We start from the raw sequence: 27,307 nt of genomic DNA on the forward strand, positions 1-27,307 counted from the left end.
CTAATTAAATTTTTATAAAAGCTCAAATCTAAGTCTTAGAAATTGACTTAGTTATATATTTTTTTAAATATGAGATTCATTGCTAATATTCTCGTTTAATCCAACGTATTGGGATGCTACATTGCCTAAAAAAATTTGGTTGCTTTTTTCTTCAAATTTTTTAAATTTTAAAATTCCTACAATACTTAGAAGTGTGTTTCTGGGAATAACTAAAAAGTCTTCCACAAAAGCATTTCTGAGGTTAGACACTGATGTTTGAGAAAATAGCTTCTTTATATAACCTTAGAGTTTTTTCTCACAGTCTCAGTCCAGTTCCTGCAGACTAAAACGGTTCTTTCAAGTCTCTATTGACAATGCTTTGCATACGACGGTGTATTCTTAGTATGCAGAAAGGAACAGATGACTTCTAAAGTGTTCTACCAATGTAGGAGTATCCAACTGCCAAAAGGTGCAAAGCAAATAAGAGTCAATGTTACTGAACTAAGGAGTAATAGCGATGTACTGAAAACAACCACGTTACATAATTCCCATCACACAAAGACTAACACAACCACAATACAGCCCTGTTAGCACTGTTCCCCCGACAACTGCCAAACAGAGTTCTATCCTTTGGATTGTTAGACAGAGGGATTATTTGTTGCTCTGGAGTCGGTGGAGGTCAACTGACTACAGAAAGTCTGAGACCTGAGTCTCAGGCATCCCTGCTCCTACTGGGATTTTAACATTTTGTGGCTTATTTGTGCCTATAACTCATACTCCTACCCCTTTCTTGAAATGCCTATAATTTGAGAACTCTGTGTGAGGTTCTTGTACTAAACTAAAATTCATCTGGCTGCTGTATATACATGTAGGACTCAGTAAATGAGAAGTACTGAACACAAGTCATTAAGAAAAACAACAACCTGAAATATGCTTTTGACCTTAGAATAACTGTTTCAGTAAATGTAAAGAACATGACAATGTAATTGGCCTTTGTCTTCATTTATCTTAAGTCAAACACAAAGCAAAAGCAAGTAATATTCCTCTTCTTGGTTAGCAATGATTTCTGGAACATAACAAGAGGAAACTCGTTTCTATGACGGCACTGTAGAATCTCTAAAAGCCGAGCTTTCAGAAGGGGATCAGAATAGTCCCTTTTCAGAACTTTTTTATCACTTACAAAGCCTCCCTGGATCACATAATAAGCATAAATGAATGAAAACATGTGAAAAAGCTTGGGGATTCGTTTCTCTCTCTAAAATAAAGATGTGTCAGGCTTTCTGTGTTTTATTCATATGAACGCTGTGCAAAGTAGGTGAAAGATAATTAATTCACCGAAACGCCTTATGGTTTTTGAAGCAGGACTTCACGCCACTGAACACGTATTATCTTGGGAATTGGCCTCAGCTGACACTGAATCTGCTGAAGTGTTTTTTTTACCTCCTTTACATCAGGGTTTGAATGAGCGGCACTTCTTAACACTCTGCAGTTCGTAGTTGGATCCTGTTACTGGGTGTCGGCCATGTGGCTCCAAGAGGCAGACCACTGCTGAGGAATTATCGGTGAACAGATGCAACATGAATATGGCCAGTCTCATTACACAGATTAAAGTGTATTCTGGGGATTGCATGTTCATGGTGACGCTGGACGCTGCTTTATGAGATGCCCGTTTGGGCAGTCTAATGGCTTCATTTGGTCTCAGAGCTCATTTGGGCTATTCCCATGAACTGTTATCACTCACTGTAAGTAAAGTTGATGAATAGAGTACATGTGATTATTCTGTCACACAGCTGCTACCCACACAGATACAAATCTCTATACTGTTCTCAGAAAATCCAGATATGTTCTCAGTGCCTTTGCCATATTACCTCCATTAATGCAAAATGAAAGAATAAGATTAATTAATTAGGGAAGTGTTGGCCTAGTGGGTTAGAGCAGTGCGCTTGTGCTCTGAGAAGGTTGCAAGTACCCAGTTGATCCCCACAGCCTGCCCTCTGGGTTCCTGAGCAAAACCCTTAACCCCTGATTAAGCCCCGTGCGCTGCACAATGGCCGCCCACTGCTCCCCAAGGGGATGGGTTATATGCAGAGATAAATTTCTGCAATGAGAGATCTATAAAGTTCAATTATTATTATTATAATTGTATATCTTGCAGTTAAATGCATATCTTCCTAGTTTGCCCAGCAGCTAAATAGAAAACATCTATTTTTGTTTTTTTCCCAGTTCAGTAAAGATGCAATCAATATTTTGGATGTTCATCTTGTCAGGACTAAACATCAAATCCTGCTGTTTTTGGGATGGTTTGGTGAAATGTGTACAATAAATCTTCTTTTGCTGTCTAGCTAGCTAGTTTTAAAAATACCGATCTTCTTAGCAAATGATATCTATCATCCCTGGACACTTTCACTCATATGACTGCAGCAGTCCTACATTATTACACACATTAACTTAATTAACTTTTATGCAAAAGTGAAGAAGCAATTGTTCTTTTAAGTATTTTTCCTATATTAACTTTGTGTTACACTTAAAGGGTTAAGATCATTAAAGGACATTTTAGATTAGACATATAAAGTGTTTTTGTGAAAATAACGTACTGCTCTGGCTGTACAGTATGTGAAAAGTTCCCTTAAACCTGTAAGAAAAATCTGAATGTGTTTGTGATAAGTGGCAGTGAGCCTTTTACCTCTCTGCGGGGGGCTGTTCTTTTGAGAGGAGTTTAAATTCAGTCATATTTAAGGTTTCTGAAGCATACAGCCTGTTTCACTTTTTTTTCCATGTCATTTAAAGGTCATAGTTAGAACCTTCTCATCAAAACAACACAAGTAAAAAAAAAATACATACACAAAACATCTAAAGTGGTGCAGAATAAGTATTGATTTTACAGAAAGCAAATATAGTATATAAATAATTGTTTTAAAAATGTTGGCGGGTCCAAAATAAATCAATATTTAAATCTGGTTACAATACCAATGTTGTTGCCAGATCCTAGAAACTCTGTGATAGCACTAATAAAATTACTTCCACTCCATGTTATGCTGCTTTCCTTCTGAACAGAAAATTAAGATGCTGACTAATGCTAAGGTTAGCTGGAATAGAATAGAATAAAATAAAATAGAAAATCCCTTTATTGTCCCACAATGGGGGAATTCTGGTGTTTACAGCAGCAAAAAGATTACAGAAAAAATTGTCAAAATAGCTAAAGGTTGGCATCAGCATTGGTGAACCTCGAAACCTTACTTGCAACTTTTAGCTGTTTCCTTTCAATTGGATTAAGTAGGCCATTACATAATCCTCACATGTTGGTTTGCTTTGGACAATCGTCCTGCTGTATACCCCAAATATGCTGGAGCTTAAGATCACAAACCATTTGCTGCAGAAAGTAGATGCTCATTTACGTCATCATCTCCAGGCGTGATGCAGCAAAGCAGCCCAAAACTATCACATTATGTAGTGGGAAAAAAGTATTCAACTATTCACCCCAGTTAAATAAACAGAGATCGATGGATTTCACTCAGTCGGCACATTTATTCATATCTTTGCAAAGAGAGAACAGTCATGGCACAGCATTCTGCCCTGTTCTGCATGAGCATTGTTTGTTCCTCCTTACTTATAACAATGGAAAAGTAGTCTGAGTCAAAACAAATTACAGACACTTTGGTTAAACAGTAACATGTTATTAATAAACCTTGAGAAAGAATCTGATTTGTTATTGGAAGAAGCTATGTCTGGTCTACAAACACCATCCTGCAGAGAATGGTGTGGCCTTGAAAGTGAAACAGACTGAGAACTTTTATAGTGAGTAAATAGGATAAATTAATATATAATAGAAGAGAAATAAAAATTTTCCGACAACACATTGCCATCACTTTTATGGCTGATGGGTAATTTTTCTGACATGCTTTTTTGTTTTAAATCAGAAATATTTGGAGAAACATCCTTTCCTAAAGTTCGAATTGTTTCTCTTTTTTATGTAGTCACTGACCCTATATGCAAGAGAGGCCTGCAATACTTTAGCTCTGGATGGCCTCTTTCGTCATCTTCTGCATTAATACATTTCTGGAGTCATTTATCTTGCCCTGCTACTCTTGGTTTATCGCTGTTCCTCTTTTGTTTTTTGAGTTTCTTCAGTTCTGGCCATGATGTCTATTTGTTTTATATCTTTTAGCCTACTTCGTGTTGTTAGACAGGTACAATACAAGTGAAGCTGACAAATAGAGAAATATAATGACAAAAACAAGCTATTTATCAAATGCACATATAGAGTGCTTGAAATTTTTGACTAATAATAATAATAACTTTGATTTATATAGCGCCTTTCAGGACACCCAAGGTCGCTTTACAAGAGGTGAAATAAGGGGGGTAGGGACAGGGAGGGGGTTAGGAAGGGTAGGCAAGAGAGAAAAGGTGTGTTTTAAGGTGCTTTTGGAACTGTGTCAGGGAAGTTGCGGAACGGATAGGAGGGGGGAGGGCATTCCAAAGAGCCGGGGCCACTGCACAGAAAGCCCTGTCGCCAAAGGTCTTGAGTCTGGTAAGGGGGATGGAAAGTAAGTTCTTGCTGGTGGAGCGCAGGGACCGTGACTGAGTGAGCGGGTGAAGAAGGTCAGTGATGTACTTGGGTGCCAGAGAATGAAGTGCTTTGTAAGTGAGGAGGAGGATTTTGTAGCTGATGCGTTGTTTGATTGGCAGCCAATGGAGTTTCTTGAGGATGGGGGTGATGTGCTGCCAGGGCTTGGTGTGGGTTAACACCCTGGCAGCTGAGTTCTGGACGTACTGCAATCTGTCTAGGGCTTTGTTGGGCAGCCCAGACAGGACACCATTGTAGTAGTCCAGACGGGAGGTGACAAATGAATGAATGAGAGTTTCGGTGACTGAGTCGGTAAGTGACGGCCGGATTCTTGAGATGTTACGGAGGTGAAAGAAGGCAGATTTAGTGATGCTCTGGATGTGGAAACTGAGTGAGAGTGTGGAGTCCAGAATATCACTATCAACACCATCTTTTAGTTAATGCCATTACTCTACACTGTTTGCTCTGTATACAGTACTTTATGTGTGGTAGCTGTAAAGTTCTCGGTCTGAACAAGGAGCTTTTTCTTTGTGTTCACTGGAGGAGACATACACTAGGTGTTGTGTGGGTGCTCAGTGCCCTTTAGGCTGTTCTTGACATGGATGCAGCTCTTTGAACTCTGATTACAGTAGCATCCTTTCTCATCTCGACAAAAAGAAGTTCAGGTTGATCTTGTAGTAGCAGTTTTATTGTCTTATATCATATCAGAATCAGAAATCAGAATCAGAATATATCCTACAACATGACCCTACACTTACTTAGCAACAAAACAGTACATCTTGAAGTTCAAGTATGAGTCTTAGCAATAATAAAGTCTCTAATGCTGTAGAAAATAAATATCTGGCTGGCTTGCCAAACATGGAAGCAGTTGTACTGCGTTATGTAGTCCTGTTTCTGACCTTATGCCCACTTAGCAACACAGAGAATGCAACATGTAAACAGTCTACAAGCTGGGAGTCACATACGAATCTTGGCAAAAACAGGGTTATTACTGGCTCACTCGCACGCAATCGGGTCACAGGCCAAGAACTTCCAGGAAGTTCTTCAGAGCGTCCAGTCGTGCACGTGCATCCACACAGTGCGATGTGGAGCCTATAAAAGGCCGCCCACAATGGATTGAAGGTGGGGGAAATTACAGATGTGAGGACATAGCGCTGAATGTATGAAGTGTTTAAGACAGCTGTATGAATTCGGTTTTGTAAATAAATGTTCCCCCCCCTCCAGATGACGATGGAGTGAATTGAGGCCTTCTTTCTGTCATAAGGGAATTCTACCAATGAGCTTCCACAATCTCTTTGCCTCAATCCAACACCTCCAACTCTTAGCATGTCAGATCTTTGGGATTTTATAATTTTTTTTTAATAAAGCAGAGACTTTAAAGACAGAATACTAGTTTGTAGTTCTGATTTCTCTTACTTTCTGTTTGATAAATAGATTTTCTGTCCCACAAAAAAAGATCTCATTCTCCCCACCCTCTCCCCGGTTCCCACCGGGAATAAAAACATTGCTTGGCTTTAGTATCTCACTAATGCAGTTTCATTTCTGCAAGAGTGATTTTAGCTCTCCCAGTGTCGATATATTTGCTTAACTTACTTTGAAGTGACAGGAAGCTGTACTTACAGTACGTCTACACATCAAAGTTTGGAAAAATGCCCCATTTCTCAAGACTTGTCAGACAGAGGAGAAACGCCTGTTTTATCCTACCGGGCTGTCAGCGGCTGCCATATGAGCAGCAGGGCCGGAGGCTTGAAGACTGGCAGCTCAGCAGCTGAAGGCTTCAGCCATGCCTGGTTTCCTTAACTTCTCTCATCCCTTGCGATTTTCTCCTCCTAGCATTCCAATTTATCCTCGGTCTTGAAGTGGGAAGACTGGAGGATGGGAAAGTTGCATAAGAAGTATTACTTCTGTGAAGTTGAAGACTGATATATATTTTTTGTGACATCAAAGGATTTATGCTAATTCAGATGAAGGTGTGTCTCCTAGACAGCTTCAAGTTTAAATCCTGCTTATGGAGCCACATGGCTGTTAAGTTATCTTAAAACAGTTAGAGGACTAGTCAGCGGGATCTGGGAAATATGCATACATTTTGACAGCCAATTTAAATGACTGCTTTATGTTTATAATGAATTTTACGATTGTTTGAGGTACACCTGCCAGCAGGAGCATTTCTAAATGTGATCTATTTTATTTGACTTCTATAACCACAGTGCTTTTATAGCAGAAATCAACTTTAAGACCAAACCTTAGTTTCGTAACCACTAAAATTTATGTAATAAAATATGTAATATTAATCAACCTATTTTAATTGCACAGAATAAATTCAGGCTACAAAATAATTTTCTATTTTTTAAAGGCTTCACTGTTGAACACTTTCCTTTTTTTAAACTGCTAAAAGAAATCTTAATAAAACATTCAAAACCCTTCTTTCAGTTTTCCATAAACACATTTTCTTTTTCTAGCTTTCTGTATACCTTACTGATATGACTAAATACTTCTTTTTTTTATTAAAGTGTCATAACCCTTTTATTAACAGGATCGTATTTTTACTGCATTGAATGTTTCAGTTAAAATTATGCCTTTTTTAGCTTCCATTTTGGAGATGCATCGTAAATATTGCATATGATCTTATTAACATATGTAGTGAAAGGTAAATAGTATAATGCATGGGTATACATGCCTAAATATAGTTTAGCCAAAAATGAAAATAAATATGTTTTTTGCAGACTTGAATTTTACATTATTTTAACTTTAAAATGAGAGAATATATATTTTTTTTTAATAAATGCAGATAAATATCAATGATGGAAAACATGATGAGATTTTATTAAAGAATGGCATCTAATTTTTCCCCCTCTAAATAATCTCCGGGGGAAAAAATTCCTTATTGGCATCAGAACAATCAGATCCTTCTTTTTACCACAGCTTTTTGCATGCTTCAACTGTTGGTTTTATAATTCATCTTTGGTAATGAATTTCAAGTCTTTGAGGTAGAAGATTTTCTTGCCATTACTCTAATCTTTTTCCTCCCCAGGGATTCCCTATCAGATTTAAAATGGTATTCTGACTGAGCTTGTCCAAAGCATCAATATTTGGTGTTATTTCTTTTCACCTTTCACACAAAGTAATCTTTTTTGTGTTGTAAGGGTTAATTAAGGCATTTCCCCATCTCTGTCTGCAGGCAGAGCCTCTCTCCATGGGAAGGCCTCCTTGCAAATTGACCCAGTTCGCTCTGAGGACCAGGGCTGGTACGAGTGCAAGTTCCTGATGCTGGAGCAACAGTTCAACACCTTCCATAACGGCAGCTGGGTGCATCTCACAGTCAACGGTTAGTCACCAGATCGGATACATGTTTTTTTTTTGTGCTAATGTTAGTAAGTTGAGAAAAAAATGGGTGTTTAGCTATAAAATAAGGTCCAACAAAGCCGGTAATTAAGGAACTGTCTATATTTTCATAATGTTGTGTTTTTTTTTTACTTGGTCTACAAATCTATCACTATAGTTTGTCAACTCCCAGGAACAAAATCCAAAACTTTGTTTGAGAAACCCAATCTATATTCAGTCAGGTCTTATGAAGTCTGTCAACTGTTTTTATTTGTGGGATGTTTGTGTTCTTGTTTACTTTTATACAGTGATGGGCAGTAGCGCCGCTACATGTAGCGAAGCTATTAGTTTAACTACATCTTCCAGTAGCTTGACCGTAGCGTCGCTGCTTTATTTATCAAGTAACTTTCCTGTAGCGACGTTATTGTTTTGATCAAGTAGCGACGTAGCGTCCACAAACGCTACAAAATCCAGGGCAAAACTAAGAAATGAAACCAGGTTTTCTATTTTGAAACAACAATTAGCCACAAGCTACTGTAAATAGCAGTTTCAGCTGACGCTCTTGTAAGTGGCGTAGTAGCACAGGCACACTCAGTAGGGTTAAACAAGCGCACCCTTTCCGAGGCTGTCGTTCTATTGGCTGGAAAGGTTGCTAGGCAACGATCCAACTGCAGTCTGAGAGAGCAAAACAAATCCGCAAGCAGAGCCTACGGGTTAGCGAGCGTAACAGAGCGCGGTTTGTGCGCGAAGAGAAGGAGGCAAGCGAGAGGAGAAAATATCTGTGCAAGAAGGATTAAATCTGAGAGAAGAAACAAAGAGAGAAGAGAATTTGAGAGAGAGCGCATGTTTTGAGTGTGAGCATTATAAGTTTTGAGAGCAAGAAGATGAAATTCTTTTCTCAAATTGAAATGATGTGCTCTTGCATTATGGCAGGATAATTCTCCCATATCTATGTGCCACTAAGATACTCTAATTAGAGAGCAGTAGTGAAACTTCCATATTGTGTTTTCATGGCCTAGTTTACCTGACAGGATGTTTACATAAATCTGTTTTTAGGCTGGCACAGATAAGATTTTTTATGGAGGAACAGCTCTACCGTATATAAAATAAATACATAAATAAATAAATGCTCAAAAAATAAATAAATAAGCATTCAATTAATTGCCTCAGAAAATACAATGAATAAATATGTAGGTAGAAATTAAATTAAATGGTGAGACATATATATATGTATCTCTTAAATAGCTTCTTTATTTTTTCTCCTTCTTTTGTAAACAGTTTTGTTTGTTACTTGAATCAACTGTTTAATTGAGGTCTTTTGTAGGGTTTTGTTTTCCCTAGAGATGTCCATTGATTGCAAACTCATAGCCATGTCTCGATGTGTAGAACACTACACAGTACCTTTAATTTGGTTCTAATAACAGCAGATTGTTTACTAGTTTGTCTACTAGTAATTACTTTAGTTTTTATTTTAATATGCTGATCATAAAGCAATGTTTACACTGTGATATGTCATTGGCTGATCTTTAATAAATATTTTAACTAGTGTGTCAGACTCATTTTGAATTGACATTAGGTTGGTACAACGTTAAGTAGCTTCTGATGTAGTTAAGCTACTTTTAACACATTAGTGTAACTTAGCTTGCTATAATTCTTTAGGTGGTAGCTTTTGTGTAGTGAAGCTTAATTTATTGTTGAGTAGCTGATAGCTTAGCTCACTACACTGGACAAGTAGCTTGCCCAACACTGCTTTTATATCAATATGAAAGCAGAAAACAACAACTAAAAACTGTCTGGTAAAAAAAAATAAAATAAAATTTAGTCTTTAGTTTTTTTCCGCTCTGGGTTCACTTTGAAAATACACCCCTGACACTAAGCAGCTACTGGAGAAATATAGCATTTGATTTTCTCTAAACATTCGAATTCTATTAAAAAAGGTACCTCTGGTTGTTTTGTCATTGAGTTATCCTTTTTTATGACTTCAGCATTATCAAGCTTCCTAAAACATTTTATGCTACATTAAACTTTTAGTAAAAGAAATACTACTTAACTCAATATGTATGTTTTTCAAATTTGGAAGTAAGTTCCTGAATAGCGCCCACTTTATCTACAGAGAGGACATTTAAACTCTTATGGTCACAGGCTGTAAAGCTGGGCAATAACTGTGTCTTTGAGTAGGACTTTGTTATCAAAAGAATTGCAAAAAATTATTCATTAAACAAAAAATGAATCTTCTCCCATGGCCATCCCCAGTGGCGGTTCTAGACCAAATGTTCCAGGGGGCCGGGGCGGGCCTGCATGTTTTCATGGGGGCACAGAAAAGCATGAAACAAAAAAAACTAAATTCAAATATATTAAGAGAGCTGCATGGGGTGAAATTTCCATTCAATTAAGTTTAATTAAAATGATATATCTTCCAAATGAAAATATTTATTTTTGGATTGAAAATATTTGGGTTATCGTTAAAATAAAAATAAAAATCCCTTAGCATAGCTAAAGAGTAACTCAAACAACTGTAGCTATATAAATATCTAAAAGATCAAATAAAGCTATTTTTTGAAATATTTGGTCAATGTAAATTTATAATTTAGGACTTTTACATATTTGTAACTTAATTTAATTTTGAATTACTATAAATAATTTTCTATAAAATCAGAATTAGAACTCTAGAAAAACTGATAAATTCACCTGTGAGAATTTTTTTTTTTAATATTTAGCAGGTGAAAAGTGGGGTCCTATCTCAATACCACTGAAGCCATCACCTTTTTGTTTTTAGGTAATTAGTAAAACAGAATTTTTTAAGGAAAAAAAAAAAAAGATCCAAAGAACCCAGAAACCATTAGAAACCATGTCCTTTCCAGTGCATATCATTATAAGAATTTCTTTTAGTATTATGTCTTTGGTACATTGGCCATAACAGGGGCCAGAACATGATCTACAGGGGCACTGGCCCCCGTTGGCCCCTGACTAGAACCGCCCATGGACATCCCAGTTTCAGACATAAGCTTAAGAGAAGACCTATGACTTTGATTATAACTTTGAAAGTTACCTGATTAATAGAAATGGTCAGCATCCCCTCTCAATATAAGCTCCAACCTGGGAAGAGTCTTATAGGAGAAAACTAAGTAATTTCCCATTGAAAACAAGGTTGTGCAAAAAGCAGTGTTGCCAATAAATGCAGTGATATTATCTAAGGTATTAATATCGTTCCATACTGAAAACATCTACCTATATATTAAAGGTGGAAATTTTCTAAAATATTTACTGTGAATACGCTATGTAGAATAGGTTAAAATAAATCTCTTTTAGTGTTTTTACACAATTAATGTGGTCAGTAGATCATATCGTTTTACTTACATCCTCTTCAAAGACCTGACCTCCTATTCTAGGGGATGGAAATGAACAGTTTCTCGTTTGATAAGGGCAGTGTTTTACAGAATGGTGTAAGAGGCTACTTAGATTAGGGATTGATTGTGGACGGTTTGAGGCATTTCCTGCAATCATCTGAGATAGTCAGAGAGCTATGAAACTGATGAGCGGGCGGAAAAAGAACAAAAAAAAATCTGCACATTTGCATTTTCCAGGAATGCCCCAGTGGCTCAGAGGATCCATGGTGAAGAGTGTTTAATTTGTTGCAGAGCAGTCACATCACAGACAACAATGTGCATGTGTATGATGCCCTCTTGCATACAGTTCTTGAATTTCTCCCTTTTAGTATCACAGTCTTACATGTATTAGATTAGATTAGATGTGATAAACCAACGAAAGTGGTGCTAAGTTTGCTACTAGTCATACTTTGTGGTAAATCCTTCCACTTCAGTTTCAGTTTCTAGTCTTACTCAGACTCCTGGCACAGACTCATTCCTCTTTGTGTTTCTCTCTTTTACAAATAAGCTAGGTCTTGTCAACGCTGTAACTCCCACTGGCTCCCTCATGATGCAGCGTGACGGGGGGCCGTCTCCGTTGTCTGTCAAAGATAGGGATCAAATGTATTTTTGACAGATGATTGAGCAAAACATATCAAATTCTAAATATAAGATGAGCTAGACAGGAAGCTAGACATGTCTCTACCAGCTTAACCACATCCGCACACTAAAACCTTTACAAATATCTTCTACTCAGTCATTGAATGCAGATTTGAACCTCAATTTTAAAGTTTGGACACAGTGATCCTATTCTATTTAGGACTGGACCTTGACTGGCCAACTCTAAAATATCGATATCATTGCTTTGAAGGATGCCTACATAGTTAGCTTCATCCATTAACTCTGACCAACACCTGAACAAAAGGCTAACACCTATATGCTTGACTAAAGGGATTGTGTTTTTATGTGCAATCATGTCTGTCTGCTGTCTTAACATGTAGGACTAAGAAAAAAAGAAGTACTGAATAAAATTCTTTACAAAAAACAAACAAAAAAAAACAACCTGATATATGCCTTTGACATTAGAATAACTATTACCAATGATATTGGTATTTATCTTAATTTTTCTATACTTAGACCAAATTTATGATCATCTTGTATACGGTACACAGAGTTTTCAACAGTGAATGAGCAGCTTACGACAGTGAAATGAACATTATCATTTATAAAGTGCAGCAGTGGTCAGAATGTAAACAGTGTAGGAGAAAATTATGACCAGCTTAAAGTCATGGTGCAAAAGGCATTGATATAGAAAGGTTCAGGGCAGTGTAGATACATAAAAATGATGCAAAATGCAGTAGAACATTAAATTGTGTTGTATTTAAAGGGATTAAAGGGAAACACAAAGTAAAAGTAAGCAATATTCATCTTCTTGGTTTGAAATTGTTTCTGAAAGATTGCAATGGGAAACTAGTTCTTTTAATGCTGTAGCATCTCTGAATGCCAATGCTAATTCTTCTGGGCAGGCTATTTTTTGTTGAATTGTTTTGTATTTTCTCACAAGAACCTCCTTGAGGCTGAGGCGTTACAGGTAAACTCAGCATTATAAGTTGAATGTTTTGCTGGGAATCTTTAAGGTACTGTTATAAGTTTGATTTTACCTGTATCTCATCCTCCAATTGCACTAAAAGCTGAAAGTCTTTTGGAATATTACCCTTCAATGGTCTAATGCAGAGCTCGATTAAGACTTTTATTTACATCCCCCCCAGCAGTTTTTTCCACTAATTGAAATGTCTTTAAATCCACATTAGCATGAATTCAACACACTGTAGTAAACAGATAAATGGAGGCAGAAGATGTCTTTCAGTCATCAATGCACGCACTCAGCGACACACAGGAGCTCTTTCAAGCTGGGAACCCTTTCATTCACAACACCTGTCCCATCACCAAGGAATCAGAAATACTTTAATAATCCCAGGGAGAAATTACTTTTGTTACATTACTCCATATGTAAAAGAGTGACTATAGGACCAGTTTGATATAACACAATTTTATACAGTATATATAATAAGGAGGTCCATCTTGCCTTCAGTTTGGGGATCCTTGGCCTGGAAAACATTGAAGACCTCTGATCTAATGATTGGAACAAAGCTCCCCTTTTCAAGTTACCATAAACTGGGTTAGAGTTCACTGACTTATAAACAGCAAATGCCAGTTCTACAGCAGCTTTTCTGCATTTACTTTAGGTTTGGAAAATCATTTCCTCACCATGACGTTGCCACCACCATGGTTACCAGGAGGATACTGTGTTCAAAGCGTAAAGCATTTAGCTTTTCTCCACACAGCTATCTGCATGCATACTTTGTTAATGGGATATGTTATACATTTCTCCCTAAATTTAGAAAAAAAAAAATTCCTGCCCATTCATATTAATGAAGTATTTTATTTTTGTATAAAAATCTGGTAAAACACTATTACTTAACATACTTAAATGAGGCAAGGTTTGAAGGCAATATATGACGAATGCTCCAGATGAGGCAATGCTGCTATATATGTCAGCATAGATTAGCACATCTCTTCTTAATTTTGCTGTACAGTTTAATTAATCTGCAGTTTTTAGTTCTTGGACTTAAGTGATAAAAAAGAGTAATGTTAATATTTAAAGTGTTGACTTCACTGACTTGAGGAAGCTGTAATCCTCAGTGTTGTTAGCGAGAATTAGGGGGTGAAGTGCTGTCAGGCTCATTTACGTATATTTTAGTTCTGTGAATTTAACCAGAGCTGCATAGGACTCATACATATTCCCTTCGATTCCTTCCACGTTTTAACAGCAAACCCGCTTTCATCATCTGAGTAATGATCACAGCGCGTGGGGTGTAAAATAATGTTTGAAGAAGCATTTAGAAAGTCGACCACGCAAGCATAACCACTACAGGATAAAAATGCAGATCTTTTTAAGTGGCTGTAGCCAAGGCAGAATATAATGATTTCTCTGTGTTTCCCCCACAGGGTAAAAAAAAATAAAAAATCTCCGGTCGGTCATGCTCTGTCGTTGCGGGTTCTCTGCGTGCATTTTTGCTCTTCAGGAACATCTGTAGGCATGTTTGTGTAGATATTTAGTTGTTTAAGTAAACTCCATCTCTCGAACGGCCTCATTAATATACAAAAAAATCTAGCTATGAGCTAAACTCTTTGAGGTGCAGCAGCAGGATTGGTCTGAACTCGCTTTTTACAATATTAAAGCTGGCGCAGTGTTTAAAACATCTAACAGGGGTGTTAAGTGCTTGTAGTCCTCTGAATGGGAGTCTTTGAAGGAAGCAGGTGGCGTCTTCGCCCGGGCCCGAAACATTAAAGGACACTCATTTCCTTTGGCTGTTGCTATTTGCATGAATTCGTCCTTTGGGTTCCTGTTTGTGGGCCCCGACTTCCTGCCAAGCGGACAGGGACCCCATGCCCGCTCAGTGGCAGGTGTCAGATGGCAAGGCCTTGTGCCCGAAAAAGACACTGAGGCCAGTCTCTCTCTATCTCTGTCCTCCGACCTTCTTCCTCTCATTTCTCATTTCCCTCATCCACCATGTCTTCCTTCCTCTGGCCACTCCTGAAGCACCAGACATGTTTTTACAACATTAAATATTAAGAATCTGTTATTCATCCAAAACATCTTTATTTAAATCTTGTGCCATTTAGTGAGTAATAATCTGGCATTTGGATCTCTGATTCAACCTTATGTTTATCTGGCCTTTTGTCTCTTTTTCTTCCAATTACTCATTAATTTAAAGGGGTTTCCTTTTTCGTATGCATGGTTTAAATTGAGAAATGTCATGTAGAATAAGCACACTACTGTCAGAGGCATAAATGTCTTTTAAATTTGGGATATATCACTTTGTTTGAGCTCAACATGTTGTAGGCTGGAATTATTCTACAGCCTACAGCTTTAAGAAAACTTAAAAATTATAATTTAAGAGCACAAGTGTGAATGTGTTTTGTGCTTTCACAGATTCATAGTGTATCAAATTTAAACAATGAGGCTCAAGGATGTGCATCCTGACTCATTCCCTTTCATCTGAGTCGAGCTGGGGTCAGATGGGATGAATCTTGGTGTTCTGCAGGACAATCATCCCAAAAATTCATCAAGACTCATTTTAGAAGGCTTACATTAAGCTTCCAGAATGGCCTCTCCAAAGCTCTGACCTCAGCACACTTGGTAAAGTATGGATTATGCCTAAAAATGGGGACTGTACCAAGAAAATAACAGATTTAAATAAGCAATATGATCTTTAGAAAATATGATGACCAGGCTTCTAATTTCGGTCACATGTTAGCCTGAATCATGCCAGAAGCTTGTTGATGGTAAGAAAAAGTGTGCAGTTGGATATAACTTAAGTTCAAATATCCCTGTTTGTAGGATGGTTGAAATGCATTATGCATAAAAGCTTTAATTTAAATCAGGATCATTACTGTATGTGAACCTCTAACTGGAACTTTACCAAGGGAGATTTGTCAAAGCACTAGCATTTGCAATGTAACCTTTTCATTACTATTTTTATAATTGTTATCTTTTTTAATACTTTTACTGTGGACATTTTTGTTCATAATAAATTTAAAATAATAATAAAAATAAATATGTTTTAGGGAAAACCCTAAAATAAATATTTTTTATGTTGTGCACTTTCTGACATCATACCTCTTATCCACTGAATCTCACATGATTTAGGTACCTGTTTTTTTTTTTCTTCTTTTTTTTGGATTCTTAAATAATTTTGGGGTAATTTGTGTATTCACTCTTTCAACTGCTCTATAAGGCTGCAGATAATTACATTCCTGTTTAACTCAACCTAATGACGCATGGAAAAGTTGAACAGATATCTGCAATACACCTCCAGTCCTGCTGTTGGCGATAATAAGAAACCTAAAAACCAGACAGACAGATTGGGAATGTTTTGTCTGCAGTTTGTCCAAGAACCAAGATGGAAAACACTAAACTGGCATACATGTTCCTTTTCCTTTTGACCCTTTTTTTCTTAAATACTAATCCCATGTAGAGTAAAAAAGAAAAACACCAACAACAAAAATATTCACATTTGAACCTGTTTGTATATTAAAAATCCACCATCAGAAAAACCTCTGTGCCCTTTCCTGTTAGATGGAAGATTGCAATTCCTGACTAAAAGCCTGATTTAAATAATGTTCATATTAATTACCTCTAATTACCTCAATATTATACAGGCCGGAATGCCTGTATATTATTTGATTTGCTATGTAAACTATTTATTACTATACTAACAATTAGTTATAATTTTTTTATACTTCTACTGTGGACAGTTGTGTTTATAATAAAACTGAAATAATAGATAAATAAAACTAAAGCAAGATGTTTTAGGAAAAACCCTAAACAAAATATTTCTTATCTCACTTTCTGACATAATTTTTCTCTTATTTTGAAGTTGACTTCAACCAGTTTTTCTAAAACAGAAAAAAACAGCAGTTTGGAAAGAAATTAGACGAATCACAGGTTTTCTCTGATTGACTTCGATGTCACACTTTTTAAATTATTATTATTTTTTGTTTTTTAGAGAAGAGCCCATTTTAGTTAAGCTTATAATTAGATTTCTACATTTGGTTCCTGCATTTGCCTCTTATAGCGTATTGTGAAGTTTATGCTAAAAAAGGGAGCATTTGGGGAAAAAAATGTGAGAGCCAAGCTTAAACAATCCCTTTGCAGTCAATACAGATTTGAGTATCTGAAAGTCATAGAAATAGTACAAAATTGGTATCTTTGTTTCAAACTGTTGGGAGTCAGATGTCTCAAAAATCTCATTATCAAATCTAGAAAGGGGTTACTTGCTAAGTTGTTAGGTTAAAGACTAACCCTTGAATTTTGGATAGTACTCATCTGTAAATCACGACGTAAAAATACATGTCTTAGTAAAGGTAGGGGAAAAAATTGTTCTGAAATGCCATAAAAAATTGGTCAGTCATTTCAAATGTCAACATATTTTTTGGGGGGCTTTGAGAGCAAGAAATAAATTAATATATGGAACTTTCTTACTTCCTACAATGCAATGACTCTATTAAAGAGAGGCAAAACAAATCTACAACACATAAACATGAAATCATTCACTACCCCTGGTAGATTTCGCTTTAGCTGAAATTTTAAATTTAACAGCATGTTTTTCCTGACTTCTTTTGTAAGGTCACAAATATTGAATATTGAATTTTGGAACTTGAATGAGAGGTTGTGACAGGAACTGTCTAACATTTTTTTATTGAACTGAAAAACTAACAATAAACCATCATTTTTCCTGACACCTAAAGTTGAACAAACACTACATGTGATCATACACTCCTAAAGCGGCCAGCATTGACTGTAGGCCAACATTTTTGCTGCAGGTTATATGATGCAATGTCTGCAACCTGCAATCCACCTTGCACATCACTACATGAGGAGGCACCCACGTTGGACCATCATCTAACATTTAGGGGACTTTGAGCAAGCATCAATGTAATGGCGTAACAACACAACAAGCAACATTATCTGGGTGGGCCCCATATGAAATACAACACCCCATCCCCTTCATTCCTCCAGCAGCTCCTCTTTGCTTTTTCTTTTCTGGAATCCGCTTAAGTACCTCTTTTAGGTATCCATCATCGCTAACACATTGTACGTAACGGTTATGGTTTTAATCTACGCTCTGGATTACCTATAATTCCAAGTCGTATTGTAAAAATAAAATACTCAAATACATCTTTCTTTTAAGATCTTTATTGCGGTTTGAAACATATTAGATTTGTGTATTTTTTACTAGGGATGCACGATATAATCGTCCCCCAATCGTTATCGGCCTGTATCGGCCTTAAAACTGAATATCAGACATCGGCCACCCCGCCGATATTTTACCCGATATTTGATCAGCTTCTGAGTTTCTAAAGTCTAAAAAAAAAATCAAAAATACTACTTCTTCTTCCTCAAAAACTTCTTTTTTACAGACTTAAAAAAATATTGATACATTAAAATATCACAATATATTCATATGCTGATATATTGCCATTTAAAAACACCATATCAATCTCTTCTACTAATGAAATATTGCTATATGTCATCGTTATGCTACGAAATCCCCCGAAAATTGACGAAATTTTGCCATATTTTTATATGTTGATATATTGACGCGGTATCGATCTATTTTACTAACAAAATCTCACAAGAATTTGCAAAATATCACGAGAGTTTGTAACAGAACAATGAAATTTCACAAGATTTTGAAAGTAAAATAGATCGATACCGCGTTTTTAAAAATCTATTTGATATCAGCATATGAAAATATATTCAGTATATTATTTTTCAAAGTGTCAGAAATGGATAACAAAACTGCTATTTTCAATCACTACTTATTTTTGTCCAGCTTTAATATCGGTATCGATATCGGTTATCGGCTACATGAGTTTTAAAATATCGGCATAGCGGATATCGGCCAAAATCCCAATATCGTGCATCCCTTTTTTTTACCAACCGTCTAATGAGCTATACACAGTGATTAACATAGTAATTAAAAGTACCACTGTCTGCTTTGCTATTGGTGTTGTGTTTAAACGGCTCACCATCATGTTGAAATCGGCCATGTGTTGGGGTATAAATAAGGTTCGGTCAGTCAATCTAATATCAGGTGGGTTTAAGAGGAGTTTTTCGCACCATTACATCTGCAAAGAGACATCCTAGTCCACAATCGCGTATGGGACCCACCAGGTGTCAGTGACGGGGCAAAAAGGGGTAGGGGGCCCCTAAGCAACTACAGTCTCTGCTTGCCAATAGTTACGCCTTTGCATCAATGTTTGGCAGTAGAATGTGTTAAGAGAGTCAACTAGCTAGGAAATAAATAAACTTTCAGAGGTGCATATGTGCAAAAAAAATGCGTTATTGTTCTTTCTTGCTATCTTAAGATAAAGAGTTCTTTCAGTTATAATTTAATGTAAGTACATATTGGGTCCACTGTATCAAAAGTTGAATTTGTAAAATCTTTTTAGTCAAATAACACTAAAGTAATATGAACACTATTCTGTATAGTGTAGCAATTCTAGTTAAGAAAGAGATTTATCCTTGAGTATTAATTTACTTCTTTCTGAATGTTTAAACTAAAAGTTTTGAACCTTCTGTTGTTAAACCATTGAGAAATGTGTTCTTTCTCTAGCTATGTTCTCTACGGAGGAAGAGGAAGTAAAAAAAAGAGCATACTTGGGAATATAAGAGATGTGAAACCACTTTAAAGTTAGTGAGAAAATAATGTGCGTCATGTGGGCTAGAGAGACAAACAGAAGGAACATAAATTCTTCAAGCACTTTTTTTCATGTAGATAATTGATGCAGAGCTGCTGTAAGTAGGACAGGAGTTTATTGCGCAGCATGCTTTCTTCTGTAATTCCCATGTTTCCCTCATCTGTGGTGACGCTCCCTGTTTGAGGTGCTGCAGCTGACGATGTGAAACAAATCCCAGGTGGGCTGATGTACCTGCTGCGGTCACAGCGATGCAGTGTTTGACACCCACTTCCTGTCAGCTGATTCTTATTCCCTTAAGGAAGGTATGAATTCAGCTAAATATGGCACATTATATGTAGAGGGGTGATTCAACTGTCTCTTTTATCAAGATGTAAAAACGTGAAAAACTAAACATTTGAAAAGAAATTTACAGAATAGAGTCACAGTGACAGTTATTTATGTTCAACTTGAATTAGACACACAAAGCTTTTTTGAAATTACTGTTGAGGTTTCTTTGAAAGACTAACATTTATTTTAACTAGGACCAATCATTGTCAAAAAGCAAAGGGACACATGAATTATCAGAACGTTTTACTAGGAACCCCAATAATCAACCCTATCATGTAATGTAATGGGTCTTAGAGAGCGAGAGGACAGTATGGACAGACAGATGTCTAAAGTGCTAATTGGGCAATTTGTTTATTCCATGCCAGGTGCTTGGGTGGAGGCTGAAGCATGGCAGCACTCCCAGCGGCAAGCAGTGACCCATTTTTCACCAAAGCAGTCTTATTTTTTTATTTAACTAAACTCAGTATGACTATTTATATTCACATTGTTAAGTAGAGAGGAAGCTGTAGCCTAGTGGCTTTGAGAAAATGATTAGCAGCACAGCAGAGGCTGTTCTAGGATCTTAGAAACATCAGGTGGAAGTACAGAGATATAGCTCAAAGTGTCTTTGCTAAATGGTTTGTGTGTGAGGGGGGTCGTTATCATCCCAGATCCATGTCCACTGTGCAGCTGGTGGCTGTCACGTCACTGAGCATGTGATCAGCAACGATAGGATCCAGTAGCAAAGATAACCTGATTAAGTACCCATGAAAACTCCATTCATTTAGAAAAGAATTTCTCTATATTAACCTCGGCCAACGTGAAAACGTAACTGCCTTTTTAACAGAGGTCAAAAAGGTGATTTTGGGAACACTCCTTTCTATCTCTTCTTTCTTTCATCTTTTTTCTTTCTTTTTTCTTTTTTCCTTTTCTTCTTCTGTTTTTCTGCTCTATTTACATTGCAGTGTCCATATAAACTGTAAAACTCCCTGCATAAATATAATAAAGCAATTTATATGCATGAAACAAGTGGATCTATATGGCAATTGCCATACTGCTACACTTGTAAAAGTAAAATCTGTTGGGCACTTTTTGGCATCAAGACAATTATTCTTATTGCCACATTGCCAGACAGGACACTGTAAAAAAGAAAAATAATAAAAAAAGATTTTGGGAACAGTAAGACAATCCTTTATATCCTTTTTGTTTTATAGAGATTTTAACTGAGACGCTTCCCTCTTCCACATAGGTGCATGCTGTACTGTATGTGGCAGAGGGAATTGTTTTCAGGAAGGTTCCTTGTTATTTTTTTTTTTTATTATTATTATTATTTTGGATTCTGGTAAAATAAATCAGGGGTAATTTGTAATTTGTAATTTCTAATGAAAAATTAAATTTCTGTTGAAATCAACCTAATGGCACATGGCAATACACCTCCAGTCCTGCTGGTGGCAATAATAAAGGTGCCAGAAAGACAGATTGGGAATATTTAATCTGCAATTTGTTCAAGAAACAAGATGGAAAACTCTAAACACGGCATATATGCTCCTTTTTCTTTGGACCGTTCTTAATCACAAACAATCAACTTAAATATTAATCATTAAATATTAAGCCCTGGAAATCTAAATACTACAAGTAACGGTCCATCATCATCATTACTCAGCATATAAACTCACTCCTAACCAATCTTGGGGTATTCTGAAAGTCCCATTCCCAGACTGTGAACTGTTCTCCAGGAAAATATGAGCCCAGTACAATTACTAGCATAAAATTGTCTCTAAATGTTTTGAAAAATCAGGGGAAACTGCTGAAAGTCTCTGCAATGGAAGAGAGGGTATTGAATTATGATGCAAGCAAGATCTTCACTGCTTTAGAGACTGTTCCCTTCAATGTGCCTAATTCATTATGTTAGTCAGATGATTAGATCATTTGATCACTGGTGCATTTATGGAATGCAAATTTTTATTTACTGTCTGAAAGCTGTACTAAACGAAATGTCTTTCTGTATACACTCTGTGTATACAGAATGAGAATGAAAGTTGTCCAAGTCTACGATTAAGTGATTTCTTGATCGGCTGGTCTAGTAGTCATTAGGACTGTTTATGGATATTTTTAAAATGTAATTTTGCCTCTGTCTATTCTTGAAAAACGTTGATGAATTTTAGGGCGAATAAAACATATGGCAATAAAGAAAAGAATAGAAAAATTTACCACAAGTTGATCACATTTAGCATGTTGTTAGGTATCAGATTAAACAACACGCAGTCAGTTATTTCCTAAAAAATGTCTTTAATCTTTAAAGACACCATGTATTTTACCTAAAAAAATTATTTTGCAAACACTTCAAGACAGCAAGTTGGGCATTTTTAAACAGCCTTTTTCAAAGGTTTCTTTAGCCCTCTACTATAGCCAGTAAAACAACATCCTGTTACTCAAGACTGTATCAACATAATTTTTTCTGATCAAAGTAGGTCTAGAGAGATGAGCACAGATGGCTCAAAATAGCTTTGTAGATTAAAATATACCAGTGCCTCAGTCTGCGAGAAAACAAGTCAGACCAACCAACATAAAAATATAGCAGAAAGAGGTGTGTGAGTCTTTTCAAATCTGTAATAATTATTAGCAATCAGAATATAAAGGCTTAGAGAGGGACTACAGATATTAATCAAGTCACAATAATCCAGAGCAGATCTAAATATACAGTAGTAGCCTTTGGTTGCTTCTTAGATTTAAATCAACAACTTGACTTCATAAAAATGTCAAAAAAAGACCTGCTTTAAATTCTTTCTTTCTTACTAATTCAATTCAGTTTATTTATATAGCGCCAATTCACCACACATGTCATCTCAAGGCACTTTACAGTTCACCAGATCATACAGTCAAATCTATTCAAAGTTTTCTATCTAAGGAAAACCAGTTGATTGCATTGACTCATTGACTCGAATGCAATCCCTCACACTAAGCATGCTAGTAGCGACAGTGGAGAGGAAAAACTCCCTTTTAACAGGAAGAAACCTCCAGCAGAACCATGCTCAGAGTGAGCGGCCATCTTATTAGCACCTAAATGTGAGGTGTAAGCACAGAGAATCCTAACAAGAGGCATACAGCTTGTCAGCTTTATAATTACAGGACAGTCAACTTATATTAGAGTTTAAAGACTGTTGTCCCTTGTCAGTAGAAGCATTGTCTCCACTTTGTAACCTCAACTATAGAGAAAGAGGTGAAGGCAAACAGTAGCCTTGATAGTAGGCTCCACAGGGGCTCTCAGGATGTTCCATCAAGCTTCTTCTTCACTTCACAATTCTTTCAGTCCTGCATCCTGGTCCAAACCATGTTCAATATCCATCCATGTTCATTTATCTCAAGGCCTTGTGGTACAACAGTAGTGTGCAGCACTTATGATAACATTTTTGCCAATCAAGAGGAAATATTTGGATGAAATAGTAGCAACGTAAAAGCAGAATAAAAGCAAGTAGAGATAAAAACATGGTCAAAGATAAAACAATTGGACCACAAACGTTAAATAAAAGCTTTATTTTTATCTGTTTTTTTTATTTGAACGAAAAAATGTCCTGGTAGTTTGGAAGAAATATAAAATTCATATCGCAGCTGTGATTTGACCTCAGAGAGCAACTGAGGACTTAAACTGTCTTTGGATCATTGAATAGCTTCAGCTTTACTGTAAAACCATCATACAGACTTTTAGTAAATGCTCTTTTTTTCCTCTCTCTACAGCCCCACCTTCCTTCACAGCGACACCACCGCAGTATGTGGAAGCAAAGGAAGGGGGAAGCACTCTGCTCGGCTGCTCTGCCCAGGGAAATCCCAAACCAATGATCAGTTGGCTTAGAGAAGGGGAGGAGCTTGCATCCAACTCAAAGTACTCGGTGAGAAAATATAAAAGCAGCAAAATGATTCACGATTTACAAAGATACAGAAAGGCTTTGTTTGCAGATAGTCGTCCTTCAAGCCTATTTTTACTTTTTCGTCAATGTCTTTAAATGTATTGATTGGAATTTCTTTGGAATCAATAAGCTATTTGAACATTTTCCATGTTGCATCAAGCTATCTGCAGACTATTTTCATTAGTGTCTGCAGCATAACACTTTGCTGATATCAAGAGGAAAGAAAAATCACTCAAATATATGTTGTCTGGGGGGGGATGCTGCTGCCTCCTTGTGATGCATTTAGAAAAAATGACAACACATGCTAAATCAATTTTATTGTATTATAAGCAGCTACTGGCCTCATATTTCAACCCTCTTTGTTGTCTGGTGATGGTGGATTTTTATTTCACTACAAAAAAACCTCTCTAATGTCTAATGCCTGACAGGATATTTCTGGCACAGCCTCACTTTGGTGTGATATGCAAAAAAAGCCTTTCAGTGACACATCGCTAAATCTATAAACATCAGCTCCTCGGTGCTGCTGTTAGAGAATCAAAGGTGTTTAACATTCAGATGACTCAGAAAACTGTGATGATGCATTATGGTTACATAGTGTTGACTTGCACTTGCATTCAAAAGCAGTTGTCTTGATCAACATTTTCATATATTTAAAATCTTTGATGTAATTTTCATAGTACATGTCTGATACATTTGGGGGGGGGAATAAATAAAAGGGTCAGAATTGAGTTTATGATATTGATATATATATTTTTAAGTCCGAAATTGATAAAAATAGACAAACAAAGAAACCAAATGTATGATTTTGTTACACGTCAAACATCTTATGCATTGCAAATAGGACACTTAAAAACAATATAGACAACTTACAGGCTTTAACTTATAGAATAGAACAGAATTGAAAATTCTTTTATTGTCCAACAAAATTCTGGTTTTTACAGCAGCATAGAGATTATAGAAAAAATGGTCACAGAAATGCAGACCTTTTTTTTATAAGAATAACATAGTAGTGAAGAGTTAATAAAATACTATAATGTAAAGTGTTTTAAGAATATAATACTGTGCACCTGGATAATAAATAACCAATATACAGGACATTTTTACAGCAATGAATATTTGAAAATAGCAGCAACATCAGAGATGTGCAAAATGAGAGCAGCATGTTATTTAACTGATTAAGATAGAAAAAGTGCAAAATCAGCATGAATGTAAAAACTTATTGAGGTTGTTTGGAACAGTGATGCTTATAGAGTCTTAAAGCTGCTGGGAGGAAGGATCTGGGATAACTCTTCCTGGTGCATTTAGGGTGCAGCAGTCTGTCACTGAAGGAGCTCTCCAGTTCTGCAACAGCTTCATGCATGGCGTGGGAAACATTATCCAACAGAGATTTTAATTTACTAAAGATCCTTTTGTTTCCCAACTCCTGCACTTAGTCCAGAGGGCATAAGCCACTGCTCCAATAGATATTTCTTACTTATTTGGAGATTTGTTAAGGTGGACCAATACATAAAAAACATGTTGATCAGCAAAATACCAAGGCATCAAAAATTACTTGGCGGTGCCCCCTGACTGTTCTTATTTAGTCATCTCTCTCTTTAACTCTTTGTATAATTCCTCAACATTTCTTTGACATATCATTAGCTTAAAAACCAAGTTCAATGTAATGTTGGAAGTTGTGAAAGTTGTGGAAGTGCCCTGATACACTGTGAAGTTATTTTTGTGTTTTTATCAAATTCAAAAGAAAAATAACGTGTTATTATACATTTCAAAGTATAATAACAAAGCGATCATGATTTTTTTTCTCATAATGAAAAAGGTGTCATGGGCGAGCCTTTGCTCCTATTGGTCAGTCTTAACAGCTGAGGCGATGTTAGGTGTACTGGAATTGAAGAGTGCCCCACTTGTTGTTAATTCTGTTAATTCTGTTGAGACTGGCCTATAGGAACAACCCCCCCGCCATGACACAATTTTCATACCGAGAGAAAAATCCAGAATCAAAAGTAAAGACTTTGATTTTGAGAGAGAAAAAAAAAAGTTTTGAGAAAGAAATTCTTTTTGAGAGAATATGTTTTTACTCTGATAAAAAAAAAAGAATATCTGAGAGTTAAAATGTATTTTGGAAATCATTTTCCAAATGTTGATTTATCTTTTATTTATTCCATGACAAAAGATTTACTTTCTTCAGTCTCAAATAACATCACTTCTTCCTATCAGTGTGAATATTTGTCCTTTCCAATATATTTATTTTACGTTAAAAGTTATTTTCCCCATTAGGTTTGCTTTTGTGCTTGAATTACATAAAAAAGACAAAAATAACTCCATACTACACAAGATGTCTTTCATTTAGCACAGACTATAAGGAAACACAAATTGCCTCTGATGCCCATAGTTATATAGGTTAACTTATTGATTAAATGAGATGCTACAGTTGACAATAGCAAAGTCAAATTTACAGTAAGGCGGTGAGTTTCCATTTCATTTAATGCTTTTCAACAACCTTAAAAAATAGACTGCTGTTTCTACTAAATCTCTAAATGGTTTAGATTTATTTAGTCCACAAGGATGAGACTATTTATTTGGGAGAAAAAGAAACCAAAACTGAGTTTCTTTCATTGTAGGTTTTACTGTATGGCTTAGTGTGTGTGTGTTTTTTTTTTTTTTTTTTTTCTTTTTGTATTATCACTCAGGAGACAGTTGTTGAAGCAGGAATGTGATAATAAGTGAAGAACTGCAGAAAATAAAATACATGTGTTTTACCTGTGCTTTTACTGCTTGAACAAAACAGATTGGGACTATTTTCTAAATTTTCAAGTAGTTTTTGCCTCTCTTATTTTTGTGTCTTTACATTATTTCATCATGTCACTGATATTACAGTCTGGATGGTGCAGGCATCATCTGGTCTCCACATTTATGATATACATCAATGGACAGCATCATATAGAGCCTATTAAAGACCTTATTCCCTTTCTCTTTTATTTTGCTTCTCTGCTCCCTCCACTCGCCTCTTCTAACTGAATTTGTCCGCTAAATGATTAGATAATGTTCTAATGCATAATTAATCTCTCCCTTCTGTATCAATATTACATTAGACAAAAAAAAGAAAAATATATGTACTAAAAGGAGAAAATCTCCCTCTAGCTTCTCTGCTTTTACCAAATCTTCTTCTCACTTGTGTTTCTCTCTTAAAATAGGTAAACGGTCTTATTTGTGGTAAAATAAGAAAATGTGAGAGTGAGCATGAGGGTATATTTGCTCACTGTACTGGCTTCAAATCCAAGGCGACGTCATGGAGAAAGGAAGGAATGTGACAGCCTAGGTTAGGGTCCCTCCTCATCCTCGTTTCTTTATGGGTATGGACAAAAAGAGGACACTGAAAGTTGGAACAGACACCATGATGGGACTAGAAGGACATCTTTAAAGTGGAACAAAGAGAAAAACACTCGCTTCCCAGTGTCTCAAAGCCATGTGTTTTGTCTGCGACATAAATATGAAAAAAGTTTCAAATTTCTGTCTTCAAAAAAAAAAAAAAATAATAATAATAATCACAGATAATACTATTTGCTTAATTTTGGAATAATTGTCTTTATGTTGCTTAA

General features: G+C 36.2%; 1 protein-coding gene across 5 annotated transcripts in view; it reads left to right on the forward strand.

The window, feature by feature from the left end:
• igsf9ba (immunoglobulin superfamily, member 9Ba) overlaps window positions 1-27,307 on the forward strand; it is a 102,266-nt gene that overhangs the window by 27,003 nt on the left and 47,956 nt on the right. For all 5 annotated transcript variants that reach the window (XM_038303350.1, XM_038303351.1, XM_038303355.1 and 2 more), the window contains exons 3-4: window positions 7,722-7,868; window positions 23,542-23,693. In XM_038303350.1, coding sequence (XP_038159278.1) covers window positions 7,722-7,868; window positions 23,542-23,693 — 299 coding nt within the window. The remainder of the gene's footprint in view (window positions 1-7,721; window positions 7,869-23,541; window positions 23,694-27,307) is intronic.

This window comes from Cyprinodon tularosa, unplaced genomic scaffold (assembly GCF_016077235.1).
Source record: "Cyprinodon tularosa strain WSP-4 unplaced genomic scaffold, ASM1607723v1 ctg51, whole genome shotgun sequence".
NCBI lineage: Eukaryota > Metazoa > Chordata > Actinopteri > Cyprinodontiformes > Cyprinodontidae > Cyprinodon > Cyprinodon tularosa.